The sequence below is a fragment of the Lemur catta genome, chromosome 9 (assembly GCF_020740605.2).
Source record: "Lemur catta isolate mLemCat1 chromosome 9, mLemCat1.pri, whole genome shotgun sequence".
Lineage (NCBI taxonomy): Eukaryota > Metazoa > Chordata > Mammalia > Primates > Lemuridae > Lemur > Lemur catta.
The window spans coordinates 65,286,580-65,310,210 of NC_059136.1; the positions used below are offsets into that span (position 1 = coordinate 65,286,580).

The 23,631-nt window shown below is 34.7% G+C and overlaps 1 protein-coding gene across 4 annotated transcripts in view; it reads right to left on the bottom strand.

The window, feature by feature from the left end:
- Nucleotides 1-335: 335 nt before the first annotated feature.
- The window catches only part of SLC26A7 (solute carrier family 26 member 7), a 133,068-nt gene continuing 109,772 nt past the window's right edge, over nt 336-23,631 (bottom strand). For all 4 annotated transcript variants that reach the window (XM_045561827.1, XM_045561826.1, XM_045561830.1 and 1 more), the window contains 6 exons: nt 22,354-22,491; nt 19,917-19,965; nt 8,937-9,037; nt 4,656-4,710; nt 4,446-4,549; nt 336-3,446 (listed from right to left, as the gene is read on the bottom strand). In XM_045561827.1, coding sequence (XP_045417783.1) covers nt 3,411-3,446; nt 4,446-4,549; nt 4,656-4,710; nt 8,937-9,037; nt 19,917-19,965; nt 22,354-22,491 — 483 coding nt within the window. In that variant the 3' untranslated portion in view covers nt 336-3,410. The remainder of the gene's footprint in view (nt 3,447-4,445; nt 4,550-4,655; nt 4,711-8,936; nt 9,038-19,916; nt 19,966-22,353; nt 22,492-23,631) is intronic.

A 23,631-nucleotide genomic window follows, 5' to 3' on the forward strand; every position in this document is an offset into this window, starting at 1 on the left:
AACCCACAATAGCATATAATGAAGAACCCAAACAAATGGAAAATTAAAACGTACACATTAATTAAAATTCGAACACAAAGACTGTTAACTTAGTGAAAGAGGATTGTGTAAATGTAATCTTACAGCAAAAGTACCCTAATCAGCAGTCCATATATTAAGGCACAGTATCTCACAGCCCTCAGTTGACATTTTGTAAGGACAAATGACTACAAATAATGGATACTTCCAGGAACTTTCGACATGTAATACTCTGTGGTCAGTCCAAGAAAGCTATATGTATTATTTGCTTTGTAGGAGAGTAAATATTCTGAAATAATGGACACAAATCCATTTAAGCATAATAGTTATCATATTTCAATTTATTTCCAAGTAAATTGGTTGTTACATGCTGAGTTAGTACAAAGAATTATAAAAAAGATAATTAAATGCATTGAAAAATATAAAAAATAAATGCAGTGTATTAGACTACATGATTTTTAACTAAAAATCTTTGGATTGTGAAAGTGCCACTTAACTCCCTATTTGAAATCTGGCAACAAATTCACTGCCAAATAGCATATTCTATATTGAATTAGATTATCATCCCACAGAATACAGAATGTGCATTTCTAAGGCATATGTATTAATACGTTCAGCAACATACCAATATATTTTGGTAACCACTAAATGTCAAACATTATCCATACAGGGTATTAACACATTAATGTTTTCATTTAAAAAGAAAGATCTCTTTCCTCATTACATTACACATTTATAGAATAGAGATCTGTCAAATAAATTACTGCGAAGTAGTTCAAACTAAACCTTATAACACTTGAATCATATAATCGGGGGCAAATAACCTTTAAAATGAAAGACAAATGGTGAAATTTAAGGGCATTTAATTTGCATAAATGTAATGTTAACAGTCTTTTCCTGGTTACATATTTTATGCTTAATTTATATATGCCATTCTAATAGGTCCTTAACACTCTCATAGGTCAGTTTTAATTTTTTCTAATTTTATTTTACCATAATAAGTATTATGGAAGTAGTTTATCATATGTAAAAATAAGGTGATCTCATAAAAATAATTCAGTGTGACTCTAGAAATATTCTTGCATCAGGACCATATTGTAGTTTTGTGTTGTCAATGCCTGCTTTGAAATAAATATTTATGTTTTAGAATCTTGTATGTCTAAACTCATGCTCTACTCTTGGACTCTAAGAACTCAATTCCAGTGATTTCCTTTAGGTCAAGAAGCCTTAGGACAAAGGGCTTTATAAGGCGCATGGTTTGGTCTTCCTTTATTTTGAATATAGCATTAACATTTGACACACAAGTTATTGGCTTTAAAGTTTTATCCACTAAACTTCTATAAACATTGAAATGTACTCAAATCTCACTGCTCAGACAATACTGTGTCAGCTTTAACAATAACATAGAACAAATTATCCATCGATTATAATGATTTTAATGTCATCCATGGTCTATAATCTCTAAAAAATTAGAAAATGCTTGTAGTACATGAATTCAATTATGGTCCAAAGTTGCAAAGCAAAATATCAATTTATACATAAAAATAAATTTTATTTTTTTGACTTTCCTTGACTCATGTTTATTTTCCAGTGGATTAGAGATGGTGAATATTACCACTGTCCACCACTGGAATAATTTTACTGGACTAAGCGGAGTAAAATTCCTTTCTCTAAGGAAATTTTACCTTCAATCATCATGTCCGCCTTTCCCTGGCATAGTATTTGATAGGAATGTGAGTTGGCCTGAGTAATTTCAATCCAAATTAGTGATGAAAAGATTGAGGCTACCTTTGCAACAAAGACTATTCTTTGTAGTTCATTGAAATGGCTGGATCAAAATTGAAATGGCTGGATAACTGACAAGAATTTGAAACATTCATTATTCCCCTTTCATTATATTTCCTTGTCCTACTTACGATTTAACGTTAAAATGAAGGACCATATGAATGTTTATCACACAATTGCTAGGGACCATTATAATCCATCATTTGTCAGGCAATTTATTTATTTATTATTTATTCTTATAGATTCTATTGAAAGCTCCTAAATGACCAGTCTTTTCATTTTATTTTCAACCTGTTTCTCAAACTCACTTTAAAGTACTTGGCTTTTTCTCACACTAGTAATTTCTAGAGCAGTTAAAACACCATTAAGGCTTAAGCATAATTACATGTCTACGCCTACCTTTGAAAATGAGATTTCTTCTTAGGCACATCAATTTGCCAGATAAAAATGTGAAATTCTCTGTACTTGTATATGATCAAAAATATCTGTACATGCATGCAAACAATACCATATAGTTCACCCTGGCCTGCTGTGTTTATTTGTCAATTATCCTGTTAGTTTTGGTGGGTTTGCAGATAATCACATCCAAGGTCTCCTCTAACAAAAGAAAAAGAAAAAGGAAAACATACTATGGAGATCTATCTATCTATCTATATGGATATAGACACAAAAACATAGTATATTATATGGACTGTCTCTCTGAAATAAGAAAGTCCAAAACTACTACAGTTAACCTTACACTGGAATAGCACAAAGCTATTCTACTAGTAGTATTTTCTCATTTAAAAATCATAGTTGTGAAAAGATATAAAATGTGCAATTTCCACATTTTCTGCCTCCAATAAAACTTAAGCAGAAACTAGAGCCTCTTACTGCGTGAGAATGTGGAAATTAGAGCTGTTAGGTCTGAAGAGCCTAAGCAGCCCCAACATTCACAGCAAAATAAACATGTCAAAAACTTAGCTTTATTGGGATACCAATTTTCTTCTAATTTTGAAAAACATTCCTAAATACTGTAGCAATGAATACATGTACGGAAAGGTATGGAGATCAATGATTTCTAGTTTGCCATTTGTTTTTGTTTATTTTCTGTGACCTTCACATCTTATTGTATAAAGTAATATTTAGCCTTGTAGATATATAAATGGCTTTTGGTGGGAGAAGATATGAGAAAATGGCACACTGGCTAATTGTTTTTATGTATTAGTTACAGATGATCCTGAATTTTTACAAATGGCATATAAATGTTCCAATTCTCTTATGATAAAAGTATTTCTCAATTTTACAAATCAGTTATAGCAAAATAGAAATAAAACAAAATACTGTGGTAAAAGGAAATAAAATCATGTTTACCCTTCAGTACACGAAAACTAAATACATACCAATTTTTATAGAAAATAAGCAAGTGAATTTGCTTATTAAAAAAGATTGGAAAAAATTCTTGGCAATTCTTGACCAGCAGCCATGCAGTTACAAAGTCATATCATACTTATTGTAGTAGAGGTCATCTGTAGGATCTAAACAACAAAAAAGTTGTGCAAAATGCCAGCATATGGCCTCTGTGGGGCAGTTGCTAAAGACAAGAGCTGTACTGGAACAAAAGTGTCTCAGACTTCACTGTGGTCACTGAGTTTGCTCAAATTCTGAAATAGAAGAAGAAGAAATAAGCATATGCTACTTACTCAACTCTTAAATTAGTACAATAGTAAAAGAACAGTAGTAACTGAAGCAAGCTGCCCAGCCAAGCTAAGAAAATGAATATTCTATGGGGCATCAGAGTATAGCAGTTTAAAGTTCCAGGTCCAAGGTCAGATTGCTGACTTTGAAACCAGCTCTACCACTTACAAATGGTGTAATTTCCCTGGGTCAGTTTCCTCATTTCTAAAACTGGATTAAATAATAGTATCTATCTCATAAGGTTATGGCAAATTTAGTTAATTAATATAGGTAAAGCCTTTAAAGTATTCCTGGAATATAGTGAGCACTCAATACATGTTAGGTATATAATAATAATGTTATTATTATTTAATAAATACATACTGTTCTGATTGAATATAATAGGGATGACTCTGGGAGGCACCAAATGTTCTAGGGATGAGGAAAGGCAACACAATTCAAAAGTCACAGAAAAATTGAAGGAAATCAAGGATCTAGGAACAGTTATAAAACTAAACCATAAAGCCCAGTATTTGTAAGGTAACTTTGACACCTCAGATAATGTTTCCAAAGATGGCAATATGAGCTTAGAAGCAAGGGTATCAGAGCAGGAGAAAAAAGAAAAAAAAAAAAAAAAGCACCCTAAAAGGCTATATTTAGAATTTTTGTATTTGAGAGAGGTGGATTCAAATTTCTAGGACAGTAGCTCCTAGAAGAAGCCTTTCGTTTATAAGCAAGTAGTTTGCAATAATAGGTGATTACCAAATCCTCTGTACAGTGACATTGTTTCAAGATCCAAAAAGCAACTGTTCATAACTGGCCAAAAAAAGGAATACTGTAAGCAGAGGACTCCGAGGTGGTGGTGTTGGGGATTTTAATAGATTTTAGATGACAATGGGTCTATAAGCTAATATAAAAAATTCAAGGCTCTTTATTCTACATTCTAATTTTTCTTATAATTCCTGCATGCACCTTGATCAACTCACCTTATTTGAATGGATGTTACTTATTGCAGCAGATATGGATTCAAAAAAAATTGGTTTATCTGAGTCTAGGTTTCCATAATACTCCATTGCTTTTATCAAGGAAGCTACAAGAAAGCACAAGAAATACAAGGATACATGGAGCATAGGTTTCACGAACACATGGAACAACAGAAGGATAACGGCCAATGTTAGCAAAGAACACTCTCTTACCTGTGCAATGGGCTAGCAATACATCCACACTCCTGTCCTTACAGTCCATGTAAACCTGGAACAATTAAAACAGTAGACCCACAATTAATTGGGGATAACTGGCAGTAAGGAATAAGACAGGCTTCAGAAAAAACTAGACTTTCTAGTTAAAAAAAAAAAGAAAAAGTCAATGTTTATGAAGTCAAACCACCAGAGGGAGGCATTGTTACACAGTGAGGCATAACCTGGCAGGCATCTGAAGGACGACGATTAAAACAGCAGGGCATCTAACCTTTACTGCAACTAAGTTTGGCTGCTTATATTTTCCACTTCATTTAATAAAAGAAAAAGAAAAATATTACCTCTCCTTCCCTGTAAGAAAGATATAAAATGGGAAGTCAAGGACCCATTTGTTAAAGTGATGAAAGCTACTGACCTACTGCTTCCTTTAACATTTTACAATAATGTCAGCACATTCACGTGCTCCATAAATCCCATCCATGGATGCTCAATTGAGAAGCTCACTACAATCCAGGCCAAGTCAGATTGCCCAGCTTCCATGTTTAAAGGTCTAGCAAGATGAGAGATCTTAACTACAAGAATTTGTGTGGCGTACTTTAGAGTCTTGCCTCTTTTAAGTCCTAGAAATTCTCAAGTAGAAACTTATTAAAGGCTCTGATCTTAAATTTACCTGGGCCAAATTTACCAGTCCATTACATTCAGTGGAAGTAAATCTAGATGTTTTAATGACAGTAGGATAGATTCGGTTGTATAATAGTGATATATCTTACACATAAAGTATAGAAAGCTGCATTTACAACACATTCTAAGAGTGAGCATGATACATCCAAACCCTCCCTCACACTTCCTTCAGTAAGCGGTTCTATGTGAGAAGAATTGTGAAATAAAAGGAGATATATTAATATCATTCTGAGCATAAACAAACAAATAGTACATGGCCTGTGTCTTTGTCATTTAATAAATCGCTCCTGTTTTTGTAAGTTAAAATGATTAATTCAAGGTGACCTCTCAGTGTTTGAGTGTTTCTTAAGCTCACCGAAGCACAAACACACAGCTACCGGTGGTTTGTTGATGCTGATAAACGTAATCTCCAGTTCATTAACCTCTCCAGTGTCCCAAGTAAAAGAATAAAGAGAAGTCACTCCACTCCTTTTAACCTACGACTCCCAGGAGAATGCTCCTTATGCTAAAGTGACCAGGAAAGCAATCCAGGGAGTGCTGGTAGAAAGCATGAAGACATGCATGGCTGAAGAGTCCCTGTGGCTCTTTCCTTTAAACCTTCTTCCAAGGTGGCTGGAACTAAGAAATAATATTAGTCGTAATGATATTATGTGCACTTTAAGAAATGACTTTTTTTAAATGAGAAAAAAAAATAAGAGAAGCTAGCATGGTTGTATACTTGTTAATACTACCTGTTAAACACTTTGTTGGGTGCTTTACATGCAATACCTCATTTCTCAGCCTCACAACAACTTGATGCAAGTGGATATTTTTACTATCAGTTTACAGGAAAGCAAACAAATACTTGAGCCCAGATCATAGAACAAGCATACAGCTAATATTTGGACCCAGGATTTGTCTATCTTTAAAGCCTGTGTTCTTAACATATATCATAATGCTATTGTAATTATGATGAAATAAACCAAATAGTAACAAGGAGATGAAACAGAGCAAACTGATACAAAACTGCTGGTTTTATAGAGAGAGACGAGAAACACCCGGTTAAGGGTAACTATCACTGTCTGCCAATTTAAAAATAAATTGTTTGGATTCCTCTGAATTGTCACCCTTAGATCCTAAGCTTAGAATCCCCCTCTTTGCTAATTCTGACTCCTGTTTTGCAATATCTAGAGTGGGTGGTTAATAATTTCAGAAATCAATTTAAAATGCAATTGAACAAAAAATATACATACAGGCCTTTCTCAGTAAAAGGACAATTCTAGTCTAGTGTTTCACAAACTATGACCTCAGACCCCCTGGCTCAGAATTACCTACGGGTGTTTAAAATGACGATCCTGGACCAGAACCAGGCCCCAGAAGACTGCGTTTTCAACGACTACCCCAGATGGCCCTTACACACGCAAGTTTAAGTGACTGTTCTAGACTTTATCAACACAGGACCAACACAGAGTAAATAAAAATGCCAAACACAAGAAGCCGTCCTATGGAGAAGAACTATGTGTTGACAATTTAGGTTTAGTTGGAAGAAAATATGAAGTATTCACATTGAATCCTATGCTCAATTGTGCAAAGATTTTATAGTGAACAAGAAAATAAAAACATACTGCATGGGGAAAAGGGTGACTTGCCAAAAATAGCCACTAGATTTTAGGCCTATGATGTTTAAAATACAATTGTTATAAATAATTTGTTTTCTAAATATATGCTAATTCTGAAACAACATCACTGCCTCATTTTTACAAAATGAATAAGCTGAGATCCAGCTCATGTGATAGAGCTGAGACTCTCTCTCCTCGGATTTTCACAGATTGAGCAGTTCCCCCCTCACACACTCCCACCCTCATCTTCATAGGAAAGCAATACCAAAGTTGACCTTTATACTACCTTGAGTTAGAAAGGTTGGACATTTCAAAGTAAATTTAAAATGTAAATGAATAGAGACACAAACTATGCAACACCACAAGAAAACAATCAAAATCCCTTTTTAAGGCTACTGATTGGAACTCTTTAAAAGTCAATGTCTAATTTCCATTTCTGGCCACGACGAGTCACTAATACAAGACTATCCCAACCTCCATAAAGAAGTACGCCAACTGGACAAAAATATACAACTGTCTTTAGACAATGGGCACCAGACAGCAGTAAGTTCCCTGAGAGAAGGAGTACGAGGGAAATGGTGCAGTTAAAAAAAAACCTACAGCTTAGAGATAAAAACAGGCCAGCCTTGAGATCATCACAGCTTCCTGTCACAAAGCAGTATCTGGGCCACAGTGTGACGAGGGAGACCCAAGCAAAACCCAGCAGCTTCACTGAGCTGAGCAGACAGAACTGGAGCTCTCAGGGAGGGTTAGATGGGCAAGATTTGTGGGAAAGAGTAGTAGAAAGGAGAGAGATGGGCAGAGAAAGAGCTCCAGAAATTTTCATAGGGTTTTGATTAAGTCTTTGGCTGAATCCCAAGGCACACTTCGGGGAGACTCTAGGAGGCCAGGGGAAGAAAACCTCTGGGGAGCAAGTACTGAAGATTAAGTGAGCTGAGTCATGTGCACAGAAGCTGGTGCAGGACTGAGGACATGGGGGAACAGATGTTGCCCCACCCTCTCACCAATTTAGGGTATTGAGGGAGAGAACAGAAGGAAATAAGAAAGAGGGTGGGCTGGGTGCCGTGGCTTGTGCCTGTAATCCCAGCACTTTGGGAGACAGAGGTGGGAGGATCATTTGAGACAAATAGTTTGAGACCAGCCTCGGCAACATAGCATGACCCTGTCTCTGCACACACACACACACACACACAAAATAGAAAAATTAGCCAGGTGTTCTGGCATGCGCCTGTAGTTCCAGCTACTGGGGAGTCTGAGGTGGGAGGATTGCTTGAGCCCAGGAGTTTGAGGTTGTAGTGAACTATGAATCATAGCCTGGACCCTGTTTCTAAAAAAAAAAAAAAAAAAATTAAAGGAGGAAAAAAAATCCTAGAAGTGTTTGAGTTTTCCTGGAACTGACAAAATTAGGTTTTCTTCCGTCTGTGGAAATGAGGTTTGTGAGCTATGTCAGTTTTAAAGAAATAAACAAGTTTTATTGTTTGCACTCCTGGATTGTGTAGACCCTGTGGAGATCACGAGGCAGGGGAAGAGGCACCATCACCCAAGAGAACAGAGAAAAGCCCCTGCAATGGGCACCATTTGAGAGACCAGGGATGGTATTGGACCAAACTGTATCTGGCCGTGATGTGAGAGAAAACTTCCTGCCAGCACCAAGGCACTTGCTTATGCTAGAAAGGGCTTTTCTCTTTCTGGCTTTACAAGAAGCCTTGTAAGTTGACTGCCCAGTGGGCACCATGCCCACTACATTTCAAGTCTCTGTTCTGTTCTCTCTGACTACCCCACATGAATAACCCCATCCTTGACCCCCCCACAGACACACCTAGAAGCTTAACCGGGATGCCCTGAAACAAATCTATAGTGGTGCAAGGCATAAAGTCCTGTGTCCTTTGTGGAGAGTGGAATGAGATGAGTATTGCAGGCTCAAGACTCTGAGCAACAGGTGAAAACCCCTATTGCTGAAGAGAAGGGAAGGAATCAGTCCAAACACTAGCTGCATAAATACCTCAACAAGCATGGAGACTCCAGAATAGTCAAAAAAGGTCAATCCGCTGCAATCCAGGATTAAAGAACTCTTCTCATTAGGGCAGGACTGTGAAGCTTCTTCTGCAGGAGAAACAGACTTGAGTTAGGGGAAATTCTTAGGGATTTCTGCTGCTGACGGTGGGGGGGAAGATAACAATGGCCTCGTGTTTAACAACACTAATTCTGAACACTGTTTTAATTTTTAAATTTTCAGTAAATTATTATTTCTGAACTTTGATTTCTTCATTATTAGAATGTTATTTCAGGTAATTATCACATAAATCAGAGAGGAAGACAGAATAAATTAATTACCAGTATCATTTCACAGATAAACTGAGGCTCAGCAAATTTAAATTTCTTTTGAAAGGATATCTGACAAGTTAGTGCTAAGCATATAGACTAGAATCAAGGCCTTTAGACATTCTGAATATTGCTCTTTCCACAATATCACACTGTTTCCATACTGGGCGTGCCCAGAAGTAGAACCCTACCTATGGTGCCTGAAGTGCATACAATTTTGGAGTCACACTTTAAAGAAAAACATCCGTTGCTGGGGCCTAGGAAGGGATCTGTGTGAGAGCTCTGAAAATTAAGCTTCGTTTGGTTCATGGTAAATCTGCCTCTGAATATACCTAATGGAAAAAAGTGATTATTCTTAGGAGTTCATGACCTCTTTTGATTCAGGTTCCCCATGTGATATATTTCTAAGCAGTGATAGGCCACATTTGGGTCCCCCTAAGGAGTGATGGGGCTCTCAGAGCTGGTTACATAGGCTAAGGTTCCTCCACTGTAATAGGCAAAGTCCATCAACTAAACTCCAATTCATTCATTATTATGAAATTCTCTGAAAAAACAAATCCTTAATTGGAATAGTTTTGCCATTTAAAATGCTCAGGGTTTTCCCACAGAGTGGCTACTGACAAGTGGGAATATGTATTTTTCTCAATTTGGAGGGAAGTATGAGGGAAAGAGTGCATTACAAAAAATAGAAATAAAAAATAAAATTAATAGGAAAATAAAAATTAATAAAAATAAATAGGAAAATAGAGATTGACAACTGTATTTAAATGACTAGAAAATGTTGATAAAAAGATATAGAAAATTCTTTAAGAAACAAGGCATTTTTTCTTATTCTATCCTACCATATTTATTTTAATACTAAATTGTTCTTGCCATTCTCTTTATTTTCTTGTACATATTTCATAATGTAAGTGGTGATAGATTATTAACTATGAAAATGTTGGGGTTTTATCAATAGTGATATAAAATTTTCCCTTCCATTGTCTCAGTGTGTTCATGCCATTGTTTGCTTTGTCTTTTCATTTTTCCAGCTGAGTTTCCTCTTTGCTCTTCCTTTAATCAAAATATGTGTATATTTCAGACCATCCAAGACAAAACAAAATAAAGCAAACAAAAGACTCATGCCATGCAGTTGTAGATAATAATTTAAGGAAGTTATTTGAAGAGAAGCAATGCATGATTTCTTTTCTAAATATACATAAAAAAAAATCCCTAATGGTAAAGTTACCAATTCACTTAAATGAAGATTTAAGTACAATGGACATTTCTAAAATCTTTCCCAAAATAAGTGAAGTTTTCTTTTACACAGTACCCTTTCAGTTCTGCCATTGTACTAATTTTACAGCTATAACCTTGTGTTCTAAGCTTCTAAGTAAATCTTCCAGAGCAATAAAAATCACATCATCCTAGAAAAGAGTACAGCTAATATCCTGCCTTAAGCAAAATGAGGTAAGCTCGGAGCATGTGCAAAGGAGACAACTAATCTATACCCATGTGGGATGTGGTAAATGATGGGCTTTATCTACAAAAAACAACATTTCAGAAAGAAATTAACCATCAGGTGTGGGTGGGCAATTAACTCCAGACTGTGGAAGCCAGCTCTCTCCTGTGGAATATTCATTAACTCCCTTAATTAAAAAGTATTCGTAGTTGCATAATTTAGGAGTGCTTTTCCTATACTTCAAAAGATTTTTGACAGCCTGTGAGTCATTCATAATTTTTTAAAAGAAAGTATTTTCTGTTGATATCAACTATTGAGAAGCAGATTTATACCTCAAATTTCTCAAGAATATAAGGAGATAAGAAACATTTATGACAAATCACAACACCACCTTTGGAAAACGTGCACATATTATTAGGGATTTCATTCATTCATTCATTCAAGCAGTCAGTTAACATAGATGTATTTAGTGCCTACTCTAAGCACTGTCCTAGCAAATGTAAGTGCAGTGGTGAACAAGAAAGAGGATGATTATGGGTCTGCCTTCAGTAGACCCATAATCAAGTAAGGAAACTAGTCGGTTGAACTAGTAATTTGGTGTTACGAGGGCTGGAAAAGATGTGCAGAAAGTGCTAAGGAGGCACAGGAGACGTGATGTAATAGAATAATGGCTCCTCAAAGATGTGCACATCTTAATCCATAGAACCCATGAATGTGTTGTCTTATGTTGCAAAAGGGAGTTTTGCAGATTTGATTAAATTAAGGATGTTGGGATGGGGAAGCTATCCTAGATTTCACAGGTGGGCTCAATGTAATCACAAGGAGACAGGAGGTTCAGGTTCAGAGAAGATGTGGTGAGGGAAAAAGAGGTCAGAGAGAGATCTGAAGACACCACACTACTGGCTTGAAACTGGAGGACGGGGGCCACGAACCAAGGAACACAAATGGCCTCTGGACATCGGAAAGGGCAAGAAAATGGATCCTCCTCTAGAGCTTCCAGAAGGAATACAGCCCTGCCAAAACCTTGATTTTATGTCCAGACTCATTTTAGTATTCTTTCATCCAAAACTGTAAAATGATAAATGTGTTCGTTTGAAGCCACCAAGTTTGTGGCAACTTACTACAGCAGCAATAGGAAATGAATACATGTGGGTTGCTGATGTGGGCAGCAGGAAGGTGGAGGTAAGGGCAGGAGCTTGTTTAGACTTTAAGGTCCATGATGGCAGAAATCATGTCTACTCTCTTCATCCTTGAATATACAGCCCCTATTATTGTGCCCAGGATTTATTAGATGTTCAATAACTACAGGAAAGATTTATGGAGTGAACAAGAACATGACTTAATGCAGGAATGAAAGGAAGAATATGATGTGTGAGCTGAGACCTGGAGGATGATTAGCAGTTAAATAGGTGAGTAGGTGTTGGGGGTGGAACTGGCAAATCATAATGCTAGGAGAGACCCCAACAGGATGTCTCTTGGTATTGGCATAAATTGACGGAGTGTTGTTTGGACTTAAACTACTAAACATGGTAATGGAGAGGTTGAACAATTTTTATTTTCGCTAAGAGAAATCATGATTTTCATTGTATAATTTATGCACCTTGTTTCATATATTTTGACTATTCTATCATGTGCTCAAGTGCAAGTCTTCCTCTTCTGAAAAGATTTTGGGGGAGGGGAATATTTTTAATTCTCTTCCCTCTTGTGCACTCACTCAGTTTACGTCTCCCCCTTGCTTTGGTCACTTCCAGATCTATTCTGTATTCCTCAAAACCCACTGAATGTATCCTGAATGACCTCACATTAATTTAAATTTACCATCTTCCAAACTAAACTCATCTTTCCTTTTAGCCACCTCCCTGGGTTCCCTGTGATTCCCAGTTTGAGAATTTCAAAGATTCAGAATCATTATTTGTATTGTCCTCTGCCTTTCTCCAACACCCAAACAGGGCCAGCTTGTGTTCATTACACTGCTGACATCTCTTTTGAGTACATCTTCCCCGTTTTCATGACCTGGTGGTCAAAGAAGAGGAAGATAGAGCCTTCACCTCCTCTTCTCTAGATTAACACCACCCTACCTTTCTTGCTTATCTTGCTGTAAGGTGCCTGCGGACTACATTTGGACCAATCCTTCTGTACCTTAAAGATACAGATTTAAGTACCCTTATAGCTGAAGATGGTGAATCCCAGGCTGCACTTGATCAATACTATATTCCCTTGTATTGATCCAGTTGACTTTCTTTCTACCTAACAAGATTGAGGAGGAGTGTGTTTCCTCAATTTATTTTACTTCTTCTCTATTAACCCTCAAAGAAAGTATAAGATTAGGACAGGCAGAAAAAGGAGATGATTCTAGTCATGAAGATCCAAATAAAGGCTTAGACTCAGGCATGACAAAGTTAAATGTTAGGGGCATGAATTGGTTTGTCTGGCTGGGAAGGAAGACTTGTATAATGTGTGGTGAAAGGGAAACCAATCTGAAAGGATAAGGAAGCATTTTAGGTGCCGCACTAAGGGAGCGGGGATTTGATCCTCAGAAGGAACCATTGTAATCTATTAAGCATAGGAGAGATTTTTTACAGTAAAGGAGACTTGAGATTAATCTGTCATTACATCATGGAATAAAATAAAGCTGGGATGGCAGTTAGATATCAACTGCATGTCAACTCCAGCCATTTTTAGTAGCTACTTGAAGTACCATATTGAGAAGATTCTGAGGCTACTTTGGCTCACAGGGAAAAGTGCCTTGATCTAGTATTCTGCCTGGCATGAGCACACAAACTGGGTATTTTCTATCTATAGAATAAAACAAAGAATGTTACATAGCAGAAAAAAATATGAAAGTTATACTAATTCATTTTGAACATAATTATGGACAGAATCAGAGTCACAGAGATGAAAATGTAAAGATAATGAAACTAAGAGTTGTAGGTTTTAGTAATTGTGATGTGAAATCAATAACAAATGCATTAGACATAACCTTAGCATTTACAGCATCGGGAGGAAGAGCAGGATGGTATTACTGAGCAAGAGAGTGAGAAATAAGAGGACCGAGGAGACTTTGGAGTGTCAGAAGAGAGGAGAGGAGGAGGATGTCAGAAGAAATATTCTGATCAACTATGTCTGACTACTATCACAAAAAAGGGCCATTGGATGCCAAAAAATTTCACCAAGACACAGCAAAGTTGACCATGCCCATCAGCTACTGTTCTGTGCAAAGTGGGCTTGATCTAGGGATACTTGGTGTAGGTAAGAACTCCTTTAAAAAAATTTTTTTTTTCAGTTTAGCAGGACAGTAAGATACTCAAGAAGTTAAATAAGTACTATATTACATAAGTGTTCTTTGAGAACACAAGGCAGGAGAAAGTAAATTTTCCATAGTAAGTTAGAAAAGACCAGAAAAGCTGACATCTTAGCTGCAGCCATGTTGATGTGGGTCAAGGCAATTGATTCATATATTTCTATTCTATTCTATTATTTATGTCATGTATTTAGAATATATTACATGCTATAATTCAATAGATATTTCTAGTTTTGGAAGAACTATAAACAATGCCACTATGAAGAATCTTGTATATGTTTCCATATATAACTATTAAGAGATTCTTCTTTTACTGTTTTTAGAGGTGTAAAAATTAATATATACAATTCAGATTTTCCTTTATTTTTAAGTTTATATAAATGGAATTGGAATTTTACAGTATATTTTTGTCTTTCTGTTTTTCCCCAACATTATTAGCTTTATTCAATTTTCATTATTCTATAAGTATACCATATAATAAATAAATTAAAAGTTAATTATATAACTATACCACAATTTATATTTACTTGCTGCATTTGTTGGACATATGAGTTGTTTCCAGGTTTGGATAGCTACAAACAATATTGTTGTAAACATTCTTGGTTGTGTACCTTGTTGTACACAGCTATCATTTCTTCAGGATGTATAACTAGGAGCAGAATTGCTGGCCATCAGGTATGTGTATCTTCAACTCTATAAGATATTGCTAAACTGTTTTCCAAGGTGGTTGTACAGGATGTAATCTAAAAATCCAAAATCTGAAATGCTCCAATATCAAAAACTTTTCAAGACCAACAGGCACCACAAGTTACCTTGAACACATTCTTTTTTCACTGTATTAATGGTATGTCATATTTACCATTATGTGTGAATAAGCATAAGAAAATTATTGCTTATTGGTAGCATATAAATTCAGAGTCAGGAATGACAGTAATGTCAAACAATCACAGATTGTCCACATAAGTGTCTGAGAGAGTGATGCTTTTGCTTTCTGATGTTTTAATGTATACAAACTTTGTTTCATGCACAAAATTATTTAAAATTTTATATAAAATTACCTTCAGACTATGTGTTATATATTCAAACTATGTGATATATATATGGTATATATAAAACATTAATGAATTCCATGTTTAGACTTGGGTCCCATTCCCAAGATGCCTCATTATGTATATGTAAATATTCCAAAATCCAAAAAGCTCTGAAATCCAAAACACTTTTGGTTGGTCCCAAACATTTTTGATAAAGAATATTCAACCTGTAACAGTTTACACTCCCACCAACATTGTAGGAGACTTCTTGTTGCCCTACATCCTCACCAATCCTTAGTATTGTCAGAGTTTTAAATTTTTACCACTTTTATATATACAAAGTATTATTTATTGTGGATTCAATTTGCATTTCCCCAATAATAACTGTGAATACTAATAGTGAAGTCAAGCATATTCTTATATGTTTATTGGTAACTTAGAAAATGTCCCTATTTTTGAAATGCCTGTTCATGTCTTTTGCCCATTTTTCTGTTGGGTTGTCTGTCATTGATTTGTAGTAGAAAGCAGTCCTTTCTTCATTTTATATGTTATATCTATTTTCTTCCACTCTAGCTTATCTTTTCATGTTTTATATGGTGCCTTTTGGTAAACAAAAGTTTTTAACAATAATCTAGTGAAGTTCAATGATAATTTTCTTTATGGCTTAATGCTTTACATTTCTTGTTGTTGTTTTTCTAATTGACTTACTCTGAGGTCTTTTAAGATATTCTCCTATATTATTTTCTAAGTATATATTTCTGTCTACTATATTAAAGTGTCTGATCTATTTGGTACTGATGTGGGAATTTGGTGGGGAGTAGAGGGCTAATTTCATTCATCATGGATACATGATTGGCTCAGCATCATTTATTAGCAACACTGAACTTCCCTACTGCTCTGCAGTGCCACTTTTGATATAAATCAAACAGTAATATATGTTTTCCCCTTCTGGGATCTCTACTCTGTCATATTGATGTTTTTATTTCTGATCCAATACCACGCTATATTGATTATCAAAGCTTTATAATACACCTTGATGGCTAAGAGAACGTGCCATCCCCTTTGTTCATATATTTCAAGAGTACCTTGACTATTCTTAGACATTTGAGTTTTTATAAAAAATTTAAATAAGTTTGTAAAGTGTCATTAAGATATTCTATTGTAATTTTAATTGGGATTAAATTAAAATCTATAAATCAACTTAAAAACTGACAGATTTTTGATATTGAGTATTTTAATCAATGAACATTGTATTTCTCTCCATTTATTTATAGATATCATTTATTTAAGTGTTTCAGGTATTTTTAATACCTCATAATAAAATTCTACACCTTTGTCCTATGTATGTCTATACATCTTTGTTTAAATTCACTTCTAAGATTTGAAATTTTTTACACATACTGTAAATGGTAGCTTTTAATTATTTTTTCTTTGATGCTAGTATATTGAAATCAATTGATTTTAAATTGATCATGAATTTCAGAAAACCTGTTAGTCTCTCTTATAAATTCAAACATAGACTATTAAATCTTTTTACATTTTACATACACAATTATTTCATGTGTGAATAATAAAAGTTTTATTTTTTTCTTTCCAAACATTATGTGTTTTATTTCTTTTTCTTGCTTTACTACATTTGCTAGTACTGCTAATATAATGCTCAATAACAGTGGGGATAGTACATGCTAATTCTATTGCTAAGCATTCTTTTCATGAATATATTTGAATTTAGTCATATGCTTAACTACATCTTATGAGATTATCGAATGAACGTTCCTTTAATCTGAACATGATGCATTTTATACATATATACTCATGTATATATATATATATACACAAATATACACAGACATACATATACATACATATATAAATACATACATACAGATAGATTGTCTATATTTGTATAGAATGTACATTCAGGAACAAAATTGGTAAATCACTTTATTTCCTCCTGACCATTTCCAGTATGGGTATCAAGGTTATGCCTGGTTTATAACATTAGTTGTATGAACTTAACCCTCCATTTGCTAGTGTGGAATTATTTCCCCTATGGTAGAATTCACTAGTGAGGACATGGAACATTCTTTGCGGGAAGATTTTGGACTAATGATTTAATTTCTTTAATGGTTGTAGAAAATTTGTGGGGTTTTTTTGTTTTGTTTTGCTTTGTTTTTACTTTTTGAATTGGTTTTGTAAAATTACGTTACTAGGAATTTGTCCCTATCATCTAAATTTTCTTTTGGTATCAAGATACCAATAATACTCTCATCTTTTTATTTTATTTTATTTTTAATTATTAGCGTACATAATAGTTGTATATCTTTATAGGGTACATGTGATGGTTCCATACAGGCATACAATGTGAATTAATCAATTCAGGGTAATTGGGGTATCCATCACCTCAGGTAAACATTTCTTTGTGTTAGGAAGATTCCAAATATACTCTTTTAGTTACTTTAAATAATATTCTCATCTTTTATACATTCATAGGATCTGCAGTTATATTTCTTTATTTGTTCCTAATATTGTTACTTGGGACTTATGTTTTTTTTTTTTTCCGTAGTCAGTCTTGACTGATGTTTAATAATTTAATTATTCTTTTCAAAGAGCCAATTTGGGCTTCATTGATCTTCTTAATTGTGCGTTTGTTTTCTATCTTATAAATTTCCACCTCTATCTTTATTATTTCCTCCTTTCTACTTTAATTAGGTTCATTTTGTATTAGTTAGCTAATACAAAATGGCCTTCTTTCTTAATGCTGTATATGTAGTTTAGTATGTAGATTTTCCTTAAGTACTGCTTTATCTGTAATACATAAGTTTTGATATGCAGCATTTTCTTACAATTTAATTAATTTCTCTTCTAATTCTCAGTATGATTTCTTCTTTGAACAATAGAAATTGCAAAGAGTATTTCTTTATTTCCAAATACATAGGGGCTTTTGAGTTACCTTTTTGTTGTAAATATCTTTCCCTTAAAGATTTCCAGCTTAATTGCAGGTTGGTCAGTAACCTGCCTATATAATTTCCATTATTTGAAATGTGTTGAAACTTGCCTTATGGCCCAGGGTATGGTCATCAGAGAGACAGCAAGAGTCGGGTCTCTCCTAGGCGTCCGCCTGAGAGAAAACACAGCTGCCCAAGCCTAGCATTCAACTGGATGCTCAGCCAAAGACGAGAATGCTAATCAGGGTCCTCAGAATAGTTTCCCCTTTTCCCAGACCTTTAGCAAGATGATTCTGAATCATGCTCACATTCATTGCAAAAATTATATATAATTTTTAATCCCTCTCTTCGTTCTTTCTCTCTCTTACCAAATAGTGATGCTTATACTATACATCTATACTCTATAAACCTGACGGGGATTTAACCTTCTGGTTAAGGATAATAATTTGAATCTCAGTACTTCTGCCTTGTTTTTTTTTTGTTCTCCCTCCCTCGCTTGCTTCCTTCTTTCCACTTATTCACTACTTTACCTCCTATTAAGTTTTTGTCCCTACTGATAAAGCCATAGCAGAGACAAATGCCAATTATTGCGAAATAATGATAAATAAAATTAGAGAGTCAATAGGAAAAAAGAAAGAGTTAAGACTTGAGAAATAAGGCAGTAATATCATGTCATCAATATTTATAATTGATGTTACTTTATTTTTAAAAAGTCACGAAGTTAAAAATAAACCCAGTTTTTACCCTGAATTTTCAGCATTGACTTATTTTCTCAAACTTGTGACCCAATAACAAAAAAATGTATGGTTCTATTATATTCTTTTAACTCGTGTCATTTCCTTAGCTCCATGCTAAAAATACTTACTCTGAAATGTATGTTTAAAGTAATAGATGCCATTACACTAGTAATACTTTTTTTTAAAAAAGCTAATAAATTTGTAACTAAAATTATTCACAAAAGCTCAAAATAAAAAGTAAATCAAATAGATATTTCTCAAAGACTTCCAATAAACATAACATTTATTTCCACCTAAAGAGATTAGCAAAATAAATATTATATGACACAAAACAAATTAAGAGAATTTGTATAACTATCTATATTAAATAAAAACCACAATGATGACAATTTAACCATCACTGAAGTTTTAATCTTAGCAGATATCAAATTAAAAGAAACATATATAAATTTGTTCCAATTCAACTTCTCTTTTTCAGTTAGTTCCTATATTATCATAGCACTTTTCATTCCTATTTCACAGAGGTATATCACTTTCTTTTGTGCCTTTAAATTTTCTCTGCACTGAGAAAAAGTCACATTACGCTTCTAGAGAATAAACATTGACTTGGATAATTTAACAGGCACTCACCATCAAAACACTTGTTCCTGTTACCTGATTTTTTTTTTTCAGGTAAATATGAACATATAATAGTTTTAAATTGCTGGTTTGTATGGGCTGGAAATCCAAAATGTGTTCAAAGAGATGATATTTGGGGAAAAATAGCAATCCATATTAAAACTACATATAATACCATGAATTTCAATTTGCAGTTCAAACATTTAAGTAAATAACAACAAAAGGAAGGAGGAATAGGAGAGAGAAGGAAAAGAGAGAAGGAGGGGATGGAGGAAGAGGAGGAGGAAGAAGGGGACAGAGGAGAGGGTAGAGAAGAGGAAAGAGAAGAGATGAAGAGGCAGAAAAGGTGGAAGAGAAGAAGAGAGAAGGAAGAAGAAGGAAACAGCAGGAGGGATAAGGAGGAGGACAAAGTAGGAGGAGGGAGGAAGAGGAGGAAGAGAGTACAGGAAAGTGAGGAAGAAGGAGGAAGGAGGGCAGATGAAAGAGATGAGGCAGACGGGGCAGAGGAGAGGAAGAAGATTTCATTCTCTGATCTACATTCAAGACAAACACTTAGATTTTCTGTTTCCTTAAAGCAAACTCACCATTGCAGTTGCCATTGGATAGAGAATTGAGCAGCGTGTTTTGTTCACACTGCAATGGAAACAAATGCAAAGAAGAAAAACGTTATAAAAGTTCATTTCTGTCTGTGAAAAAAGTATATCATTCTTTTCTCCATAAAAAATAATCAAAAAAATCATCTCCAGTAATTATTTTTCACTAGTCTTGTTTTCAGAATGATGTATACAACAAAATTTGACACAATAAAATGATCATTAGTTTTAACTATATATTAGTTCAGTAGATAATTCATGTTATTAAGTCAAACTGTCGTCTTTAGAATATTTTCTGCAAGACTAAGATTGTTTTGATTTTGGATCAGAAATGAAACATTTGCATATGTTTTCTATGTAGCATATCCAATCAGAAATTTACTTCATTAACAGCATTCTCAGAGGGAGAGCCACTGATCATGTATTTCATAGCACACAAAAGTTAACTAACTGTTCATCTGTAGCTCCTTGAAAATGTCCAAGAGACATTCCTGATTTATGGAAATGTTGGAGAAAGAAAATGGCTCTGTATGCTACATTTAAGCTTCTCTGACAACAATTGATGCCTCTAATGAGATCATATGCTATCTATTCCTCAAATAATGTATTATTGTTATTTTTGTTAATGATGATGATGATAGCAATTGGTATTTTTTCAATACCTATACCAAGGACTTTGCATTAATCATTTAATCTTCAGAACAATCCTAATGAAGTTACTGATCTCATTTTCCATAGGAGAGAGTTAAAGATTAGAAATTTTAAATCAACTACTACGTTATACTGCTTCTGTCATGCAATCAGCTTTCATCTTAAAGGCTGACTAAAGCACTTCTACTTTCTCTTATTGATGCCCAATGGTGTAGCTTATATATTTTAAGTCTGGCTCTGACAATTACCAGCTATACAATTTCCACCAAGTTATTTCACATTTCTCAGTCTCAACCTTCTTTTTATGTAATATTCAGGTAATACCACTTCCATTTTAGGGCTGATGATGATCAAGTTAGACAGCCTAAGTAAGGGAGCTGGCCCCCTAGAAACATTCAATGAATATGGATTTCCTTTTCCTCCTCTTAAAAATACCTTGTCTGAAATCTCCTGTGCAGAAGAATTTCCAATAATTTATGTAGATACTCTGTCTTCAAGAAGGCGGATCACAATTCCATACTCCTTCCAAAGAGTACAGTATAGGAAGGTGGGAAATAGAGGAACTTTACAGTGGAGAAACCTGGCAAACACTACCTCATCCTGGAGACCAAGGTTAACATCAACAGTGATAAATTACATTCATATGCACCCTTGATGTGATGTGATGAGAAGGGTACTTTACCTCTATATAGTTTTCCTCCCTAGAAGGGCCCCATGCTTAGAAGGATCTCCCACTTGGTTTAACGCTTCGCTATCACCATCTTGAAATTCTTAATAATTGTTGAACAAGGGGCCTCACACTTTCATTTTGCACTGGGCCCCTGCAAATCTGATACTGTATCTAGGGCCTCTATGGTGTGGATCAGGGAGGGGCCCAGAGGCAGAAGCATGAAGCTGTGATGGACAGGAACGTGGTTCCTCAGAAATGGGAGGACCAAGACAGTCTATATCCCTGAGTGACTGAGAGATAATACATGCTTAAGGATGTAAAAGAAAAAAGAAATCTTTGTGACTAGAGTGGTCAAGAAAAGCTTCATGGAGAGTGTAGTTAACCAAACGACTACTAATAGTATTAGCTATGTTTTTATAATATTGAGTAGGCCAAGCACTGTTCTAAGTGCTTTGCATATATTAATTCATTTAATCTTGATTACCCATGAGAAAACTGAAGCATGAAGATTCAATATCTCTGTTAAAGTCCCACAGCTAGTAAGTGGCAAACCCAAGTAGCTTAGATGTAAAGGCCATGCTGTTAACATTGCAGAGGGCTAAAAGATTCAAATGAGGATAGACAGTTCATTTACATTAAATCATACTGGTACACATTTGATTCAATATCTCTGTTAATTGATATTATTTATGGAGATAAAGAATTCTGGACTTTTAGAATAATGTTATAATGATGGCAATAGGTTGTGCTTCCCTGAAGTCATTTATCATATTCTATTACTTTTAGAGTTTGCTCTAACACTTTTTTTGTTATAACCTTGGTAAAAAGGTCATTTAAATCAAGTGATTTATCTTATGTATTCTTCTCATGGTTATAGTACCTGGTACACATGTCCATTAGATATATGCTAAATGAATGAATGAATGAACAAGAGAGTGATTACCTAAAAGCTAATTATAAGAACGAAATAAAAAGTATAATACAATACTAGGTTCTGCTGAGGGGAGAGGTCTCCAAACACTTTTTAAAATGTATTATTGTTTGCTTGATACATTTTTTAGTGCCATGACATAAGGCTATCTGTAGCATGACAACTACTAATCCTACCTTGCTGATATCATCAAGTAGCTGGTTGCTGGCATTTTCCTTTTGGATTATGTTCATTAAATCCATATGAAATTTCTTTGCATTAAGGAAAACAAGTGGGTTGTTAATTGAGACAATGTTCACCTGCTGCAGGGTTTCCTTTTAGAGGAGAAAAAAATTAGATTTAGAACTCTGAATTAAATAAGAGAGAATAACTATATCCAACAAATATAAATCTTATCAGTCCAAATACCACTCAATTGTACAAGCAGTCTTTTAACTAACATTTTAATTATTAAAATTTATTTAGAGGCCTTAATGTTCTATCACACTTCTTAGGGAAAATATGTACTTCCTCTTTACTAAGAAGCATTAATAATTGAGAGATAAGATGCAGCTTTTCAGAAAGTGGCCCTTATTCCTACTGACTGGGTGTTGGGGAGCCAGTAGCCTAGAATATCCAAAGAAAACCAGGAAGATCTACCCTCCCAAGAGTACCTTTTCCATTCAATCTATCAATTGAAAATGGATTTACTTAACCATCAGTATTTTTTAAAAGTGAAAATGTGTCTTGAATGGTCACCTGTCATTTATCTTGTAATGACATAGCTTTCCTTTAGCAGAAATACAACTTTACAAGTGATTGATAGTTCCAATTAGAAGACAGAGGCCGAGAGGCAGTATCAGGAATATAACTTCACTTTGGGTAGGCCCAGGTTACTGAATTGCCAGGATGTAGGTGAGAGATGCAGAAAGAGAGAAATGAAAGTTTTAACATAAAAGGTGTCTGCTTTGGCCATCTGCCCAAGTATTACTGGCAGCATCTGCTGGTATACAACTAAAACCATCTTCTCTTTGACCTTTGGAGCCAGGTGTCTGACCTAGAAACTGAGAGGATGGCAAATTCTATGAAATGGCAACTCCTTACCAACTAAGTAAAGCAATACTTCTTCAGGCTTTAGTACTTCCATAGAAGAGGAGATGCAGAGAATAGTGATGCATACAGGAAGAGGACAGAAAAATGAAAGAAAGAAAATATTAGGTATGTTAATTTGGACAATTCATTTAACCTTTCTCAGTTTCCTTATTTTTTAAACTAGATAATCTCAAAAGTTTCTATAGCTACAAAACTGATTAAACTCTAGAAAGTGATGAGATTTGCAACAAATAACTAAAAAGAAAAGCCTTAAGTTGCCAAACTAACTTTTAGTCAAGAGTAAACCTCTTAGAAACCAAAAATAAAATACTAATTCTTAGGCTTGGCATATTTAGTCACACAAAACCCCAAACCTTAGATCA